We start from the raw sequence: 20,891 nt of genomic DNA, 5'->3' as shown, positions 1-20,891 counted from the left end.
GATAAAGAGCTGGGTGCGGATGAGCATCTCTGTGTGTATCAGGCAGGCTGATGTGTGTTCATTCATTGGGATAGGATGAGAATGGCATACTCCAAAAGGGAGGCACCATATTCATGAGGGAGGGGGTGAGAAAAGAGAAAGTGGGAAGGAAGCAAGTGAGAGAAGACAGCAATTCATCAAAAATTTATAATTATAATTACAAATTTAGAGCATCCCCTAGAATACAGAGACGTCAATAATGAGAGTCAATTAGAAGGGAAGAATGAGTTCAGTTTTCAGTATCTAATACATCTCATCTTTCTAGAAGGGTCTACAGCAGTGGTTCTCAACCCTCCTAATGCTGTAACCCCTTAATAAAGTTCCTCATGCTGTGGTGACCCCCAACCATAAAACTGTTTCTATTACTACTTCATAACTGTAATTTTGCTACTGTTGTGAATTGTAATATGCAGGATATCTGATGTGTGAGCCTCTCTAAAAGGGTCGTTTGACTGCCCCAAGGGGTCTCGATCCAGAGGTTGAGAACTGCTCACCTACGTCTTCCTCAATTCACACATTCGAGGTAGCTCACTTTGTCTTCTGTTGATCTCTGAGAGTACCCACACTTTGAATACAGTTAGACGGGGAACTGTGCCTCTGAATAGTAAGGAAACTCGGGCACCTCCACAAATGGTCTGTCTGATGGTTAAGAAGAGGACTCAGATTCCTCAGTGCTATGTATCATGGCCTCTGTCTCTCACCATGGGTCAACTTGGGTGGGACAGTCAGTAAATGGTTGGAAACCTGAGACCGCAACCCAGCGGTGAGAACTTAGAGCTCTACACTGAAGCCAGTCACCACTGCGAATGGTAATGGATGCTTGTGTGCAAGGATGCGGGCACACATCCTCAAAGGATCGTGCTGTACCCTGGGAAACCTCTGGAATTAGTAAAGGGTGAGAGGAAAGAGGCAGACGAAATAGGGAGGAGGTCTATGGACTCCGGATCACACCTTCACAGACTGTTCATTTTCTGCCTCCCTCTAAGATCCAACTGAACAAATAAATTGGCCTTTTCCTTGCTCTCTAGGTCTATGCCGTTCCACCGTCAGCTTATCGAGATGAAGCAGGGCTTAGGGAAAAGGACTATGATTTCCCTTCTCCAATGAAACAAGATGGAAGGCCAGACACGAGACCGGAGGGGGTTTATGACATCCCTCCCACCAGCACCAAGACAGTGGGGAAGGACCTTCACACCAAATTCACCTGTGACGCCCCGGGAGCCGCCGAACCAATGGCACAAAGACAGCAGCCTCTTTCAGTGCATCCTCCACCCTCTCACCCGGGACAGTCCGGGGCCACTCATAGTGATGCATATGATATCCCCCGAGGAGTTCAGTTTCTGGAGGTACCAGCAGAAACCAGCGAAAAGGCAAATCTGGAGGAAAGAGATGGTGTTTACGATGTCCCCCTGCACAACCCAGCAGACACCAAGGGCTCTCGGGATGTGGTAGATGGGATCAACCGACTCTCCTTCTCCAGCACTGGCAGTACCAGGAGTAACATGTCCACCTCTTCCACCTCCTCAAAGGAGTCCTCATTGTCAGCCTCCCCATCTCAGGACAAACGGCTCCTGCTGGACCCAGACACAGCCATTGAGAAGCTCTATCGACTCCAGCAGACCCTGGAGATGGGTGTCTGTGGCCTCATGTCCCTCGTCACTACAGACTGGAGGTGTTACGGGTACATGGAAAGACACATCAATGAGATCCGCACCGCAGTGGACAAGGTGGAGCTGTTTCTACGGGAATACCTCCATTTTGCCAGGGGAGCGCTAGCCAATGCCTCCTGCCTCCCAGAACTGGTCCTTCACAACAAAATGAAGCGGGAACTCCAGAGGGTCGAAGATTCCCACCAGATCCTCAGTCAAACCAGTCACGATTTGAATGAGTGCAGCTGGTCCCTGAATGTCCTAGCTATCAATAAGCCCCAAAATAAATGTGATGATCTGGACCGGTTTGTGATGGTAGCCAAGACAGTGCCAGATGATGCTAAGCAACTCACCACCACCATCAGCACCTATGCAGAGACTCTCTTTAGAGCAGCTCCAGGCAGTTCCCACCTGAAAAATGGGCCCGACAGCATCATGAACTCAAGCGAGTACACACATACGGGGTCCCAGATGCAGCTACTGCGCCCCGGTGACTACAAGACCCAGGTCCACGATAAGCCGTTGCCTCCCACTCTAGGCAAGGACCAGCCACCAGACTGTAGTAGCAGTGATGGTTCTGAAAGGAGCTGGATGGATGACTATGATTACGTCCACCTACAGGTAAGGCAACCAGACCTGTAAACCACACACACTCACATTCAGGGAGCCCAGGACTGATGTCCACGGGCTCGGCAGCCAAAGGGCAGAACATGCTGAGTGCCAGTCCAAGTGTTGTGAAAATTAAGGGTGAGGTTGTACAGAAATTGTACAGCCACTTCATTTAACCTCCCTGGGCCTGAATTTTGTTTCGAGAATGCACTAACTCCAAAGGGCTGTATTAAGTCTCACTGATATACACCAGGCAAACTGGAGGGGACTCAATGGGGAACAGTGGGTCCGCTAGTCATGGCATCATTTCTTCCTCTACTGGTGTATGGCACACTTCCATGGGACAGTCCATCGCAATGAAACGTTTTAAAACATGTCACTGCTAAGAAAAATAACTATTGGAAATATCTGTACATAGAGAGTTTCTAAGGAACTCTTGAAGCCTACTCTCTGTGTGTGTGTGTGTGTGTGTTGCTGCTTACAAAGACACAGAGCCCCATCAGATTTAGAGGGTCTGTGATCATTTGCCAATTGGCCAACAGCTTGGCCTACACATGTTAAACATGCAAACTGCCTCCTAGAAGTGTAAACTGTGCTAGTTACCAGTTGCTATGGGATCCTGAAAACTTCCCCGTCTGCTTTGAAGAATTCAAACCCTCTCTCATAATCTAGCACTTAGTATTTAACATAATGTCTTATTCTGCCATCCTTTCCCATTTGATTGAGAGCCATGGATTCTGCTGAAAATTTAAATACCGAAAGCCCCCAGGCACAAGGGAGTAGAAGAGATCAACTGAGCCTCATCTCATGCTGAGTAACGGCCTAGCTTAGATGAAGGCATTTAGCATTCATCTCACTGGGTTTCTGATGGTGTGCACTGGCGGATGCTAAGTGCAGGTAGAGAGATACAGGAGAGTTCAAGACTTTGGAAGTAAAATATGCACCCATTTTTTTTAACCTTGGTTTGAAAGTGCATGGATTCACATATAACCCATTAAGAAACCATGGAAAAATAATGCTTATGAAGAGAGTGCAGAGAGGATCATGGGAAGGTCTCCAGCTAGAAGGAGTAACAACGAAGGCAGACTCCTTGGAAACAGGCTTTACTTTTCAGGCCTGGCTCCACAGTAACTCTGAAAGTCCCTGACAGTGGTTTATAATGTCTAGTGGGACATGAAGGAAATGGCTAGTGGCTAACGAGAGTCTAAATGTGCTTGTCAATGAAGCTGTTCACATAAGTGACTCTCGGTGGTGAAGTAATGCAGTATTTGTGTTGAAAACAATAGGGCAAGGAGGAGTTTGAGAGACAGCAGAAGGAGCTCTTGGAGAAAGAGAACATCATCAAGCAGAACAAGGCCCAGCTGGAGCATCATCAGGTAAGTTCAAGCAAAGCAGTGGGCTCTTCGATGGAGAAAAGGGCTCCACTTAGTAGGGAATGGAGAACTCCAAAGGTTGGGGGCTTGCCCGGCCACCACATGAAGTCCCAGGCATATAATAGGACATAAGAACCAAGTGAAGGCTTGTAGTCTGTGACTCCAGTCGAGTATCTCTGGATTGCATCTAAATGACGGGGTTTGTTTGGGCTCTGCCTGTTAATACGTAACACATTAGGACTATTTGAGTTAAAGCCTTTGGTCTCAAGACACAAGTCCTAGTCAAGCTGGCCCAAGCTAATTGGTTTTCTGTTAAGGCCACAGTAAGGGAGTTCGGAGTTCAGGAGGATAAAGATGCAGCCAGGACAGACAGGAACAGGGCTATCGTTTCTCCTTGGTTTTCTCTTGGTTCTCTTCCAGGATCTGCTTTGCTCTCCTCTAGTCTTCGACATTTTCTCTAGTCGCCTCCTCACTCGGGTCCCGTTTAACTTTATAAAACTCACAAATGGACTTTCAAAGCCCTTTCTATGGGGCACTGCTTTGTTATGTTATACTTCGAGGTAGGGTCTCCCTGTGTAGCCCAGGCTGGCTTCAAACTTGATATTCTCGTTTCTCAACCTCTTGAGTGCCGGGATTGCTGGGTGTGCCATTGTGCCGAGCTCCAAAGCTTTTTCTGTAGATGGCATTTTACATGGAATTCCTTAGCGAATGGTCAACACCCTTCTGTGGTTCTCAAATTACTTAAAAGAGTAGGATTCTAACTCTTTCCTCAACCCCATCCCTCTACCTGTATTTTTTCATGGTCCAGTCTAAGGGTCAAAGGGAACAAGCCGATGTTAGTGAGACAGGTTCAAGTCCATTCACCAAGGGCTCTGAGCAGGGCAATCCACGCAAAGGTTTAATGAGCACAGCATATGAGGACAGATATGAATGTCAAGGACATGAAAGCAGAAAGAGATGGACTAAGGATACACACTCTTTAAGATGGAATAAAATAACAGATGAGTTATTTCACAACATCACAACACTAAGTGACAAGATGTCTTTGGCAAACCTGAGTTCAACCCCTTGTTTCTAGGCAACAGGTGTGTTGACTTGAACATCATGTAATGGACCAAAACTTCAGTTCTTTCTCTATAAAATGGGAAAGTACTGCCCTCCACAAACACATGATTTGAAATTAATTTGTTATTATTAAATAATATTTGAACACCACCCTATATCTGCTCTGCTTACGTCGGCAATTGGCCCCATAAGACAGCAGAGTTGGAGGGAATTAGCACACACTAAAGTAATTCCTAAGAAGAAAGTAAATTCTGTGCAATACAAAGCTGACTGTGCCCTTCTTGGAGGTGGGGGGAGCAGGATGGAGCTGTCCCTGTGCTGACTCAGCTCTGAGTCAGGGTGAGAGGTTAACTGAGTCCTGATCGCAGGATTCTTAGTAAAATTGCTAGAAATTATCATCTCAGCTTGAAACCACGATCCCATAAGGGATGCAAAGGCACTTTGTGAATAACAGTAATTTCCTGAACCCTCATAATGGTGTGGAAGGTGAGGCTGGGGTTTAAACCCAACGTCGCCTTTCAATTCGAAGGAGAAAAAGACAAATGGTGTCATCCCAGGTCAGAGTTGGAGGATCCCTTAGGGGTCATCTTCCCAGGGTTTGTGTCATATGATTTAGGAAGCAAGCCTGGCTAAGTACACAGCTCCTAAGGACCTGGCGTCTATTAAAGATGAAACTGCTATTGTTTGACTCCACCGCCATATTTCTTTCCCTTTACAATGCATGTTTCACCCCTAACGAAGCCTCTTATCTTCCTTCCAGCTGAGTCAGTTCCAGCTGTTAGAGCAAGAAATCACCAAGCCCGTGGAGAACGACATGTCCAAGTGGAAGCCCTCCCAGACCCTCCCAACCACAAACAACAGTGTGGGTGCTCAGGATAGGCAGTTGTTGTGCTTCTACTACGACCAGTGCGAGACCCACTTCATATCCCTCCTCAATGCCATCGACGCCCTCTTCAGCTGCGTCAGCTCGGCCCAACCCCCACGGATCTTTGTGGCACACAGCAAGTTTGTCATTCTCAGCGCACACAAACTGGTGTTCATTGGAGACACGCTGACGAGGCAGGTGGCGGCCCCGGACATTCGAAATAAAGTCAGGAACTCCAGCAACCAGCTCTGTGAACAGCTCAAGACGATCGTGATGGCAACCAAGATGGCCGCCCTCCACTACCCCAGCACTACCGCCCTGCAGGAGATGGTGCATCAGGTAACTGATCTGTCCAGAAATGCGCAGCTGTTCAAGCGTTCCCTGCTGGAGATGGCCACCTTCTGAGAAGAAAAAGAGGCGAAAGGGACCATGGGAATAATTACTAAGGAAAACTGGAAATACGATCTGGTTTTTGTAAAGGTTATCTATTTTTGTAGATATTTTATATGAAAATGAAATATTTTAACGTTTTGTGTGAGTTAGTCGAGTTTCATCAATTCAGGGAGCTGAAGTGGGAAATCTTTTTTTTTTTCCCCCTGTGTGGTTCTTATATATACATATAAGTATCTAAAGCATAAGCTGTACAGAAATGTGTCCGTGTTTGTCTATGCCTATGTATCCATATTTGTTTGTAGATGTGTGTCTGATACATTCCATTAAAAACATGAATTAAGAAGCACCTTAGTAAGCACCCCCTAATGCTGCATTGTTTGGGTTTTATAGAAAATTATACCCGTGGGATGTCATGTTACTCTGCATGTGTCAGTGGTGAGCTGAGCCCAGCACACTCCATCTGGAGCTCATGGTCCTATCTACCACGGGTTCACTTCCCACATCACAAGTCATACCATGTCTTCACAAGTCACCACAAGTCACATCACAAGTCATGGTGTGGCTTGTTGTTATCTAAAACATTTTTCAAACTTGACTGTCTTTAACACAACGGTAAATGACCCCGATCTGGTTGAAAAGGCCAAGAGAGAGAGGGGGGAGGAGGGACAGAGAGAGTTTCAAAAAGTATACATTAACCTAAGTTACCTAAGGCGCAATGTTTCGAGAGCTAGAGAGAAGCAAGACACACGTGCTGGTCTGAGACTGTCCACAGCTGTGACTGTGCTCTTTCAATTCTGCAAGAAAGCTACCATAAAGAGAGAACAATTGTTTCCATGGGGCTGCATTTGTGAGCGATTAAGCCACTAGGTTTTCTAACAGGTGCTTTTAGAGTTGAATTTAAAAAAAAAATGCAGTGGGAATTCATGAAGATAACATCAGACTGTGATCGTGACAAAAAGAGGGGATGTCTCCAACTGCCAGTCATTGAATAAAGGTCTCTCTGAGGGGTTTCTACCTTCGTTATCCAAAGGAAATGGCAGCTCCTGAGCCACTGGACTGTGGAGCCACCAGGCCCTTTCCTGTTCTCTCGTTGCTTGGTGTATCCTACACCCTTCTGAAAACTTCCCTATGCGTGCCCAACACTCAGAACAACTGCGGATATCTGATCGTCACACCTGCTGCGGCCCTGGACCTTGTGGATATGACATGCCGCCATGTGACAGCTAGTCACAGCATTGATCCTGCAGTCTGTCTCTACATACGCGCTGTGTGGATACAGCACAGGCACCAGCGCCACCAGACTCACCGTGGACAGACAAACTATTCCCCTATTTCTTTATGACCAAGCAGAGAAGTATGATTCTTGTAGTCTCTGTTTGTGAAAATTATTCCATTCTGGCCTATTTGGAGATGTGTTTTTGTTTGTTATAAAAGTCCTTCTTTGATACTGTTTTTGCTTTGGTTTTCTTATGTGTTTTTGTTTGTTTGGTTGGTTGGTTGGGTTTTTGAGACAGAGTTTCTTTGTGTAACAGCCCTAGCTGTCCTGGAACTAGCTCTTGTAGACCAGGCTGGCCTCGAACTCACAGAGATCCGCCTGCCTCTGCCTTCCAAGTGCTGGGATTGAAGGCATGCACCACCACCACCAAGCAGGTGTTATGTATGTCTTGACTTACTTATTTTAAACAACCAAATTACAAACACAGGGAGGGGCTTGGGAAGAACGTGTGACCTCAGTGTAACTTTTTTTTTTTTAAATTGGCGGAAGTTTTTAAAGAGATGGTGCTTTTTAAAACAAACTACAACTGCAGTCCTCAAAGCTCTGAGCTGCCAGAAGATGAACAGCTGAGCTGTGGGACTGCAATTCACTGTGTGTGGAGGAAGTGGGTCATGGTGCATCCGAACCACTGGATAAAGTCGCTTGGACTTCTTACTGTACGATGCGTATCTGTTGGGAGAGGGCTGCCTTGTCTTAACCTGAGTGATGACATTCCACATTGTCAAAACCAAACTCTCCAATTTGTATTGCCTGTTGTCATCTTGTATATACAAGCTATTAAATTTTTAGATCATTCCCTTCGTAGTCACTGGGTTCCTTTTCCATGTGTCTGTCTTTACCATGGGATTAAGTATCGACCTATCTGGGCTAACTGAGTACAGAAAGTCAATTTGGTCTACATAGACTTTATGTAGACCAGGCTGGCTTTGAAGTCACAGAGATCTGCCCGTCTCTGCCTCCAGAGTGCTGGGATTCAAGGTGTGCACCACCACATCTGGCTACAGCACCCACACACCTAGCGAGGAAAGGGTGGTTTCTGTTTCTACTTTGTAAGTGTGACCGCTCGAGTAATTTCAGCAGTGGACTTTTTTTTCATTCTGGGCTAGGCATAAAGAAAACGATTCCAAGCAAACTAGAAGAAAAATAGATTCCTAACCGCACGAATTCCTAACCACTGAGGCATAGAAGGTATTTGAATACATCTGTGTATTAATTAATTACTTCTCTTGTGATTGCCACAAAAAATATCTTACAGAAACAATGGAGTAGATGTTTCTTTGGACTCCCAGTTTAGAGGGTGAAGTCAGTCTGTCCGTCTGGGAAGATTGGGATGTTGCCTTGGTTACTGGCAGTGAAGGCTTACTTGCATCGTGGCTTGCTCACATCTTGTTGGCTCAAGAAGTGAAGAGAGGGCTCACCCAGGCTGTCCATGGGGCTAGGTTAGCACCCACACGGCCCACATCTACTTGAGGATCTGTCTCAGAGTATCCACAACCTACAAAATCGTGCTGATTGCTGACGATCAGGTGTTCAAACAAGCACACCTGTGGGTGAAATTTCAAAATCCAACCATAACACCTGTATCTTTTTGTTCATACATAAAGGAAGTAAATGATTTTTGACAAAAATCAGGTATCCCCGTGGGGTAGATGGAATGCCTTTGGGGAGAAAACAGTGCCAAATCAACCAAATCTCTCTATGGAGAAAAATGTTACATTCTGCACAAAAATTAACTTGCATGGAATAGAGACATAAATGTAAAACTTTCAGACTTCTAGGGAAAATGTAAGAGAAACTCTTTTATGAACTTTTGCAGATAACAATTTCATAAATAGAAAAAGCCTCATAAATATAATTACACAAATTTAAACTCAAAAATATTTACTCTTAGCAGCTTGGGCCGTGACTCGGCGGCTAGGAGCGCCTAACGCTCTGCTCTAGTGCCAGAGGACATGGGTTCGAGTCCCTTTGGCACTGCTAGCAATCGATCGATCAGCGATCAATAAGGAATCGATCAATAATAATCGGAAAAAAAATCTTACTCTTGAGGCTGGAGCAATGGCTCAGCAGTTAAGAGCACTAAATGATTCTCCAGAGGACCTGGGATTCAATTTCCAGCACCCATATGGCAGCTCACACCTGTCTATAACTCCAGTTCTATAGGATCCAGCACCCACTTTTGGCCTCTGTGTATACTGTGTGCTGTATTATCATGGTGTGCAGATACACATGTAGGAAAAACACCCAACACATAAATAAAGGTAAATAAATCCTTTTTAATGTTTCTTAAAGAGGCTCTTAAAAGACAAAATTAATTCTGGACACAATGTGGCCATTGCTCTCCTGAGCTCTCTGCAGCCACGGTGATCTCCACAAGAACAGGCCAGTAAGACCAGCTGACATCACAGCCGGCAGCAGCGATCGGACCCTGATGGGTTAACAAAAACGAACAAAACAGGAGAGCATGTCAAGTGAGTAAAACATGTTAGGGGTACCTGAGACGTGGGAGTTTGGGGATATGATCAAAACATATTGTTTCCGTGTATAAAGTTGTCAAGTAATAAATAAAAGACATTCTGCTTCAAAGAGAAAATAAGGGTTGGTTGGTTGCTTGGTTGCTTGGTTGGGGCCAGCAACATGGGTCAGTAGGTAAAGGCGCTTGCCGCACTTTTACTGATCTGAGTTTGATACCTAGAACCCACTATAAAAGGAAAGAACTGACTCCAGAACGCTGTCCCCCAACCTCCACACATTAATCTACACTCTCTTGCACTCACACATACATACACTCATACACACTCACACAACACACACATACACACTCATATATACACACACACACACTCCCTCACTCACACACCCACATCATCCATACCCACAAGGGTAAGAAGTGAAATTTTAAAGAGAAAAACAAAATTCAAGCCTCCTTGCAGGCAGCATTCTTGTGCCACAAACATCAGCCAGGGTTTCTCAGGGGGTGAGAGAACCAACCATTTTAATGACGCAAAAAAAAAATTCCTAGCAGAAACTTCAGCAACAAAGACATATGAGTGGGTAATAAATTAACGAATAAAAACCACACCAAATGCACTGATTGGAGAGAAAAGCGATTGTAAATATTGCTGAGAAAGGTCACTCTCACAACCAGTGGAAGGAATGAGAAATGACACAAATGCATTGGAAAATAGATCGGCAGTCAAAAACTCAGCCTGCTGGTGACCTATTTATTCTTCTCCTAAGCATCTATCCCAGAGACATTAATCCAAACATACAAAGGCTTATGTAAGGATATACTGCACTTCTGTGTGTAACAACAAAAGTTAGCACCAACCTGAAGGTCCGTCTTGGTGAAGGCACAACTGTTCCTGCCGATCCACATAAAACTGTCTTCACTGTGTTTTCCAAACATAATGCACGTTATGTGAGTAGAGAGGAATCACAATTGGGAAAATGCCTCCAACATATTGACCTTCAGGCAAGTCTATTGGGCATTTTCATACTTAATGGTTGATGTAGGAGGACCTAGACCATCTTAGGTGGTCCCCCCCTGGGCAGGTGGTCCTGTGGTGCGTAAGAAAGACTGAGCAAACCATGAGGAGCAAGCCAGGAAGCAGCACTTCTCCATGGCTTCTGCTTCAGTCCTGCCTTGGGTCCCTGCCCTGACTTCCCTATGTGATGGACTATAACTGCACACCTAAAGAAGCCCTTCCCTCACCAAGTTGCTTTTGGTTATTGTTTTATTGCAGCAACAAAAGCCACACCCAAGGCAAATACCTGCACATTAAACACACACACACAGAGAGTCAAAATAAAAATTCAACATGAACAAATTTCAAAATTTCTATGATGAAAAAAATACCAAAAAGCCCCATAGTAAATGCTATGGTATTACTGGAATAAGACTTTAGAAACGATAAACACCAGGCCATGTTGTATTGCATGCCTGTAATCCCAACACAGAGAAGATGGATATAGTATGTAGAAGTTTGAGGCCAGCCTGGCTACATAGTTGGATTTGGAAAAAAGCACAAACTGATATATAATGGCAGAATATCAGTAGCCACTGGGGGAGAGAAGGGATAGGAGGTGTTAATTTCAAAGGGGCCCAGGGGATGCAAATGAGGGAAAACATCCATTTTCTAGATGCTATGGATGGCCTCACATATGTGCGTTTGTCAAACAACACACAACTGCAGCTTTGGCCTGCCACAACAAACTCTTTTTAAGTAAGTAATTCAGATACTTCCATTAGAGGTTTAGGAGCAAGGCTATTTAAGACACCCCATCTAAGTAAAAATGCACAGATAACAGCAAGGGAATGGGAGGAAATACGCAACGCACATCCTCGTTCTTGCTGTATTAAAACAATGTAGAATTCAGCACAGAGCAAGGAGGACGGGTCGCGATGTACAAACCAGTGCACAAGGGGCAAAGCTTTCCTAAATCGGCAGTACCCAATCTCCAAGTCTCAAAACGCATCAAGTTAAAACTGACAGAAGTAAATGGGGGGAAAATGAAACTCTGTAATGGTGCGTAGAGACCGTGGCATTTCTCTCTCAGTAACAAATAAAACAAGCAAACAAACAAACTCAGTAATAATTAGTAATATCAGAACCCTGGCATACCGACAGAGGATTACAAAATGACACAACTGCCACAGACAACGTTTGACACATAACTGTGCAATTCTAATTATAAACACTTAAGAAAAAAGTAAAACACATCTAATTATTTTGTTATTTTTTAAAATGTTACGTGCAGGGATGTTTGGCCTGCATGTATATATGTGTGCCCTGTTGATGCCTAGCGTCCAAGGAGGCCAGGATAGGACATCAGATTCCCTGTAATTGATGTTACAGACAGTAGTGAGCATCCTTGTGGGTTCTGGGAATTCAACCCAGGTCCTCTGGAAGAACAGCCAGTGCTCTTAACTGCTGAGCCTTCTCTCTAGACCTTCTGATTTTTCAATTGTAAAAGACTTTAAAGCAATTGCGTTGGGGCCAGTGGGGTAGTTCGGCAGATGAGGATGATTGTTGCCAAACTTGACAACCCGAGATTGATCCTGGGCCCCACATGGTTAACTTCCTTAAGTTGTATGCCATCTGTGAATGTGTACACACACACACACACACACACACACACACACGAGTAAATTTGAAGAAAGTTTTAATTAACTTCTTTTTACATTCTTATCATATTGAAGTAAATGCAGCCCAGATGTCTTCAATGACTGAACAAGCAAAATGTGACAATTCAGAAATAAAAAGCTACGAACTAATTATGTATAGAAACTGTGTACATGGATGAACCTGAACGAAAATGCTAACCCAAATTATGCAATAACAATGAATGACAGAAGCGGTCATAAACTTGAAGAAGAATGAGGGGGTGTGAATGGGAGTATTCGGGGGGAGGGAAGGGCATGGAGAAGCATTTTAATTAAATTCTAATCTCAAAAACAAGCAAGACATTTTAAAGAAGAAATGACAGTTGCTCTAAGCCATGATCTGAAGCTTTCTGGGAGACATGCAATAAAACAGATGAGATCGCCTGCTCAGTTGCTCTTCAGTAAAGTAAGTTCACTGTTGTCTATACAGAATCTGAAAGAATTTCCCCCAGAGCCTGCAAACAAATTACTGGACGACCATGAATGAAGCTGGGTCAGCTTTCCCATGAATATGGGTGGCTAGAGGCATGCTCCATTGCATACACATTCTGTTACATGTGTTAAACTGTAGTTTTCTACAGTTAAACACTAGAAAGTCTATAAGGTACATTTCAAGGTCTGCTTCCCCCTTTCGTTCCCTATAGTGGCATATCTGCCCATGAATCCTGCCGAGCAGCCTGCCTGGACCACTGGACCCTTAGTTATTGCTCACTTTAACTTCGGATGATGAAAACATAGGGTAGGAAAGACAGAGAAGAAACTTTACATAACTACTCATCTCTGGGGCAAACGTCATTAGTCTCCCCCCAGGCTTGTTTAATAGTAATAGAATTTGAATCACTCACCTGTTTTGTAACTATTTCTTGACGATCTACTGGTACCTTGTACTGAGGGTAAAGCACAACCCTTGCTTTTATGGAACCTATCAACTGACAAAAGGGGGTGGCTTTAAAACCGTGGGGGGGGAGGGCACGTGTGCATGTGTGTGTGTAACTTAAAACTCTATGGCTGCTATGCAGTAAGATGCCTGGCAATGTCAAAAGAAATATAGAAACAACCTAACCTAGTTGGGTGCGAGGCACATATGGCTTCCTTCATGAAATGCTGCTTTGATGAATTGCCCCCTATGCAGGGTGAACTTGTTAGTGATGAGATCTAGTTTGGATGCTCCTGAATAGAATTCCTCACCCAGGTTTCTGTTCACGACCCAGATAAACTCAAGCTAGATTTGGGAGGAACGGTTTCTCTGATCTGAAACTGGTGCGGTTTGTGATGAACAGAGTTTGTTCAGTCTCCTGAGGGAAAAAAAAAAAAAAAAAAAAAAAAAAAAAAAAAAAACAGGCAACAATGTATCAGGCTTGGGAAACTACCGGAAAGGATCTGAGGTTTAGTCCCAGAGCTACTGAAAAGTTTTCAACAGGAGCGAGATGAGGTCAGGCTTCTGTTGGGAGACATTTCGGAGAATGGTCAGCAGGGACCAGGAGGATCTTAGGAGCCCAGAGGGGAGGCCATTGAGTAGATGCTACCTGAAGCAGTTAAGGTATTTGGGGGCAAAATCAAAGAGGAAGAATTAAAAGGAAAAGGATGGGCTCTGGGTATGTAGGAGAGGAAATCCACGGGAGAGCTGATACATCAAATGTGGTTCAAGATAGAGATAAGCAAACAGGTGAAGGGTATTGTGTATGTCTGGGTAGGTACAGACCAAGCCAAGGAGGTGTGAAGGAGACTCCCGTGCAGCAGGGCTGCCTTCCAGATTCCGGATTACACACAAACCACACCCAGACACCTGTTTTCACAGAGATCCTTTATTAACCGGAGAAGAAAAGTTAAAGAGGCTTCTTTCTGACTCAGGTAGAAACAGCAGCAAATGACCTTGCAGGTGTAGTTTTGGTCTTCTTGGATTTTTTTGCTCGTTTGTTTGTTTTTAGTTTTTTTATTGTTGTTACTGTTGCTTTGCTTTTATTCTTTGTGTCTTTTACACCTTGTATTTGGATCCCATGCATTTCCAGGTCCCTTTGCATCTGCCCTCTGTCCCTGCATCCCCCACCCCCAAATAAAACAAAATTTCAGAGAAAATGGAGGAAAAAATTAAAATCCCTTTACGGAAGCTCCAGTGTGACCCAGTGAGTCATGGCATAAATCTTTTTGTCCATATATCTTTACTTGCAAGCTTTCGTTGCAAAGAGTCATTGGTCTGGTTCGAGAACTCTGGTTTCTGCTACACTATTGATGCTGGGTCCTCACTAGGACTCTCCTGGATATTCTGTTGCTGCCCTGTGTTGTGGAGATCCTGCAGCTTTGGGTCTGCTGGTCAGGTTCCTTCATGTGCGCCAGCAGATCAGTGATGGGGTGGATGTTGGGACGGGCCAATTCATAACCCTGGGTCTGGGTCTGGGCAGTTGACAGATGAGAGACGGGGACAGCTCTTCCATGTTCACAACTTTGAAGCTGGCTCGCCCACATCTACACTAACAGGGTTGCCTCTCCTCTTGTAGGACCTCAGGGCCGGTTCTCCCACCTGCCCCAGGCATTGATAGCATGGGGTGGGGGCAACTTTTCTTCTCATGCTGCCACAAGGCAGATGGATAATGGAGGACCAAAAGGGGAGGTCCATGTTAGGATGGGCTAGGATGTAGTGCTAACGGGGATAAGGGACTAGAGAGACAGGGACAGGAAAGGGGGCAGGGGTATCTGTCCTCAGGGACAAACGACTGCCTCTGGATTGAGAGGAGACAGACATGGCACATAGACAAATGGTGGTTTATAAAGGTAAAGGGGGAAACCCCGTGTTAGGAGGAGGGGTTTAATTTTAATTGGGCATGTTTATTAGGTGAGCCAAATGGGCTTCTGGTTGCAGGATTTTGGTAGGCAGCCTCAGAAGAGGGAAGTGGCCAAATAAGGGAATAGACCTTGTGGCTAGCTTTAGGAATGTAATCTAATTGTTTTTAGCAAGGCAGTGAGAATGGGGGAGAAGGGTAAGGCTATGTATGAGAGCCACATGCTAGAGTAGGCTATGTCCTTTCAGGGTGCACCAAACTCTCAGCATGTCCTTTGCACCAGACATTGGTGCAATCTTTACTGATACGCTCTCCTAATCTAGCACTGAGCAAGAGGCCAGGCACAAAACAAGAAAGGGGGCTCGCTGAGAAAGAAACTCCAAACTGCAGCTGGGCCTGGGAGTATAGTCCTGCCATCCCAGCTCTCAGGAGCTGAAGCAAGGGGATCATGAGTTCAAGGACACTCTCCTGGGACGCATGCAAGGCTGTACTTCAAAACAAAACAGGAAAGAAGAGGAGGAGAAGGGAAAGGAAGGAAGGAGAGAAGGAAGGAACAAAAGAAGAAAGGTTGGTTTGTAGAAAATATATAAACCAAGCATCCTTGGAAGGATTTTAACTAATAGAGGCGAGAACACAGCGGATAGAGGGGGCAACTGAAAATTCAGCAAATAGAATTTACCATTACCTGCATTTGCAAGATATTCCTTTGCAGCCTTGAGGATAGAAAAAGATCACTTCAGAGCCTCAAAGCGTGGTCTACGTAAGTCCTCTCGCTAGTACTATAATTAAGAAAAACCGAGCTAACAGAAAGAGTGTCTTACATTGTCTTCTCACAGACAGTTTTCCAGAAAGACCAGAGTCAGCAAAGAATGATGTTAAGTGAAACATACCCTTAATTTTCCCTCCCCTGCCTGGCAGCCAGGGTAAGGGCAGACACAAGGCGCTGCCCGCCGCCCGCAGTCATCTCCAAAGGCAGTTTATGAGCCTCCGGCACCACCCAGCAGCCTGAAGGTGGCGTTCGAGAACATCTGAGCTCTTGGGGGCTTCAGGTGCTAGGCAAGAGGTCGAAACTTCCAAGAACAGTGGTTGCCAACGGGAGCATAGAATCGGCCGGAAGCACAACTTAGTTCCAAGTCTTGCACAAGGTTCAAACGTCAAAGCAAAGACCTGACGAGAGTGTTTTCAGGAGAGTCTAAAAAACGCAAGTTAAAAACCTAAAGATATCCTTACCCCCAAGCAATGACTTAGACACCCACCCAGTCCACACAGGCAAGGACCTAAGATTTGACAAAAGAGAGTTTGGGTTTAGTGATTGTCCTGTTTGCAAAAGAAAATCAACAAGCAAGGGAACAAAAGACCCGGTGAGGAACACCTGGGGCAGGACTTGTAGGGACCTGTGTAGGGAAAAACATGCTGGAAACAAATTAGCACCCATTCTGCTGTTTGCAACCAAAGTGAACGTGGGCCGTTGGCCCATTTCAGACGGGAGTCCCTGTTGGGAAGGGGCTCCCAAGAATTCGTTATCAACCTCCTACTGCAAGGAACCAGCACCCCTTCACTGCAGTAATGAGCTCTTTGGTGCATTTAGCTCATCTGAAGCCATGTTCTCTAGGTGCCCGCTCAAGGATACTGCACACAGTGCCCCCTTGTGGTCCAGTGTGAAAACCTGGACGCCTGCTCAGGGATGCTGCACAGTGACCCCTTGTGGTTCAATGGGAAAATAGAAAAGCTGAGGTGGGGTGGGTTATAACTGGCTTTTCCCACCAACTAACCAGTCTGTGAAATGGGGATGCTAATAAAGGCTTCTCTCAATGCTATGAAAACAAGGTTTTGGGATAATAAAAATGCTCCTCAAACACATAAAACACTATAATTTCTGGGCAGAAGCATCTTGGACCATGAGTTCCTTTCTGCCTTCTGATGGGGTTCACAAAAGGAACACATTTTGACTGACCAATCAAATGAATGATGAAAGAGATTTTTTTTAAGTAAATGGGACTTTGCATTTGTATATATGTGTGTGTGTATATATATATATATATATATATATATACATACATACGTATGTGTGTGTGTGTGTGTGTGTGTGTGTGTGTGTGTGTCACAGAGGCCAGAATAGGAAGTCTGATCCCCTGGAATTAGAATTGCAGTGGTTGTGAACCACCTGGTGTAAGTGCTAGGAAGAGGATCCTTAAATATAATAATTAAAAAAAAGTCCCTCCAAAGGACAGGATGTCCATCAGCCATTGCTGTATCATATTCCTCTGTGGACTTCCATCACGTGTTAGCTATTTTTTTGCATTGCTGTGAGGAACGCCTGACAGGAGCCACTTAAGGGAAGACAGAGAGTTACAGTCCATCATGATGAGGAAGGCATGGAGAAGTCAACCACAGAAGGTCAGAAGGCAGACGAAGCTAGAACAGACCCAAGGGACCATGTCAAAGGCTCACCGTGACAGCCAGGCCCCACTCCAGGCTCCACAGGTTTCCAAATACCACCCATGCCACTACTGAGATTCCAAAGGATGAGTCTGCAGAGGGTACCCACAGATGTCCTGTAGCTAGGTAACTATCACCTCCATGCTGTGTGTCCTCAGCTCACAGCTGTGGCGGGTGCTAGGAACCGCTTTGCAAAGAGAGCGTCACCAGAAAGAATCTAATGCTGGATTTAGTGCTCACGGTTTTGTGCGAGTCTGAGGTTAATCACCCCAGGCACCATCTCAACGTGGCCAGTCCCTCTGTCACCCATCTTGATCTCAGGACCTCCATGTATCACAGCGTCACGGACTTTGAACCATATTACCAACAGGTAACATGCTTAAACAGAGAAGCAACAGGAGGCCAGGCTGAGGAATCGGTTGATCATCCATGAGCAAATTAAAAGGGTATGTGTTCATATTTAAGAACCAGGGGTTATGTTTTATATTCCCTAAGAAACTGATAAGCTTGTTTTCAGGCTTATTTGTTTCTTTAATAAGTTTTTCTTATGGGAATTCGATTTCATAGCTAACTGGTCTTGTCAAAGGCAAATCTGACACTGAGTGCAGTGACTAAATTTTCTCTTTCATTCTTTCTACCTGAGTTATTCTTCATCTTTTCTTTTTAGATGCCTCTCTTGGGTCACATGTAGTGATGCACATGGATGTGGTCTCTCCGGCCAAACAGTATTGCAAATAACACGGTTTCTGTGTAATTATTTCGGGGCTGAGCAGCCAGGAACTAACTACCAGCCTTCTACCAACATCTCCCTATACAGAATCAAAATGTTCAGTCCTAGGCTGGGCTGGGCTTGCAGGTCATCATCAATTCTCTTCAATATATAATCAACCCAAGAGACTACTGGGTAGACTAGTTCACTCTCCCTTACTTCCCCTACCCCACACTTTGGCTCATCCCTGGGATTGAACCTATGACTGCGTGCATACTGCTCAAGCCCTCTTGCATTGTGAGCTTTCCTCTAGGGTAATACATCTTGTCGTTTTCACACACCTCCCTAATCTTTCCCTATAGCTTCCTCCAGACCTTCGTGTAAAACTAGCTAGACTTCCCTCTCGGTTACCGTCTGTCAGCCTGCAGGGAGGTGCTGCCCTCTCCTCAAGTCTGACCACAGACATTTTCAAACCTATTTTGCCCTCAAAGGTTGCCACGAGGGTGGGTTCCATTCTTTTTTTCTTCCATGGCATGCCTTGGCCACTTTATAATTTCACAGATGCCAGTTTGAGCCATCAAAGCCTGCAAACATGCAAACCCCCAAATGTTTGGCTGTATCTAAGATCTAACCAAATGCTATGGCATGAGTGTGCCTCTGCCACTGCAGCAGACCGAAGGTGAAGGGAGTGTGTGGCTTCTTGTCAATCAAAACTCATAGTACCAAGTGCTCTGAGTCCTTACAAGGGCTCGTCAGAAAAGGTCCAGGCTTCGGCACAAGTTCCCACAACTTACGACAGTAATGTATAAAACAGTGGGGAAAATGACCTCTGGAGCATTCTATAAGAAGCATCTGAGGATGGAAAGCCCAGGGCATTTCCCCAGAATTCATGAAATAAGTGGGGAAGGCTTTGGGGTGGGAGGTCAGTTCATTTATATCACGACATGACACTTCAGTGCTCCTTGGGGTTAAAAGCCTGCAAAGTTCATGTGTCCATAGAACAGTGGTTCTCAACCTGAGGATGGCGACCCCTCTGAGGATGAACAACCCTTTCACGGGTGGGGGGGGAACCTATCAGATATCCTGCATATCAGATATTTACATTACAATTCATAACAGTAGCAAAATTACAGTTATGAAGTAGCAACGAAATAATTTTACGGTTGGGGGTCACCACAACATGAGGAACATGTTAAACATGTTAAACATGTTAAAGGGTCACAGCACTAGAAAGGTGGAGAACACCTGAACTAGGGTACAGTGGCCCCGAGTGGTCTACATGATGCCATGTGATTTAAGCTTCTCCAGACATCCAGGACTGTGAATCATCCTCTGTCAGCTGATTGACAGATCAACTGTTCTTATCTCTTTGCCCCTCCACTGTCCAGCCTTTCCAATTAGGTTGGCGACATCTCAGAATCCCCTCCCCCCTTTTTTCTCATCCCATGTTCCTCACCTCTCCGTGGCAGAGAAACACACTTCAGCTTCCAAAAGACTGTTGTTTGGTTGCAAGGAAGGGGGACATGGAGATCACACAGTAGAGAAAGCAGGCAGCCCCTTGGCCAACTGAGGCTGTAAAAGTTAGCCTCATGAATAGAGAGCAAAGACACATGGGTCCCAGAAAGGAGACTCTGAGATGGTCGCAGGGTCATCTTGAATAGACAAGTACAACATGAAGAAGTGTGTGTTCTAGTTTTCAAAGGCAGGGGCAGTAAGTTCCGCAAAAGGGGCATTGTTACCAAAGATGAAGAGGAGCTGCTGAAATGTTTCCAATTACAGCAGGCAGAGAGACGTGGCAGCTGGGCACAAATGCCTGGCCCTGCACTGGATCCGATCTCGGAGGAAATAACCGAGGGCATTGTTGGGTCAACTGTCAACATGGAAATACAGATGGTAAATTAAGCAAATTGGATCAGTGTTCAATGTATTCGAGTTGATAAATACTCTGATGTTCTCTGAGGGAAAAAAAATCCCACTCTTAGCAAAGATGTAGTCCAGTGTCATCTGGTATTCTAAGAAAAGGTGACATGTTACATGTGTACAGCAAGAGGACTGTACACATATTAACAGTAAGGGAGCCTCAGTAAACTGTGTGTGCTGCTGCTATTCCTACAGCTTTCCTGATTTAGGATATTCTATGTTTATTTTGAAGTGGCCAGTACTAAACCCAGGCTCCTATGCATGCAAAGCAGGCAGTCTCCCTTAACCTGCACCCACAGGCTCTGGAAATGATTTATAAGCAAGAAGCAAAAGCAGCGCTGTCTTAGCCTGATCTACAAGGCTTCTGTCTTCAGTCTTATCTCATTAGCTATGGGACCTGGAGTTTCTTATCTCCCTGCAAGCTGTCACAGGTCACCGTAATGTGACTATGATGACGGTGGCTAAATCAAGGGCTGGAGAGATGGCACGCGTGCACAAAAATAATAAAAAGGAATCTAAAACAATAACTGGGTCAGAAGCTTGTTCAAAGGCAACACACTACATGTGGAGACTGGTTAAGGCGTGGATTCAGGTCCGACCAACAGGTATC

The 20,891-nt window shown here is 45.1% G+C and overlaps 1 protein-coding gene across 3 annotated transcripts in view; it reads left to right on the top strand.

Moving 5' to 3' along the window:
- The window catches only part of Nedd9 (neural precursor cell expressed, developmentally down-regulated 9), a 170,130-nt gene extending 162,066 nt beyond the window's left edge, over window positions 1-8,064 (top strand). For all 3 annotated transcript variants that reach the window (XM_048420236.3, XM_048420313.3, XM_085699417.2), the window contains 3 exons: window positions 1,068-2,309; window positions 3,584-3,673; window positions 5,496-8,064. In XM_048420236.3, coding sequence (XP_048276193.3) covers window positions 1,068-2,309; window positions 3,584-3,673; window positions 5,496-6,005 — 1,842 coding nt within the window. In that variant the 3' untranslated portion in view covers window positions 6,006-8,064. The remainder of the gene's footprint in view (window positions 1-1,067; window positions 2,310-3,583; window positions 3,674-5,495) is intronic.
- The last annotated feature ends 12,827 nt before the right edge of the window (window positions 8,065-20,891 follow it).

This window comes from Myodes glareolus, chromosome 14, assembly GCF_982192425.1.
Source record: "Myodes glareolus chromosome 14, mMyoGla1.1, whole genome shotgun sequence".
Classification (NCBI taxonomy): Eukaryota; Metazoa; Chordata; class Mammalia; order Rodentia; family Cricetidae; genus Myodes; species Myodes glareolus.
The sequence above is the reverse complement of the archived record's forward strand: the minus strand, read 5'-3'. Positions and strand labels throughout refer to the sequence as shown.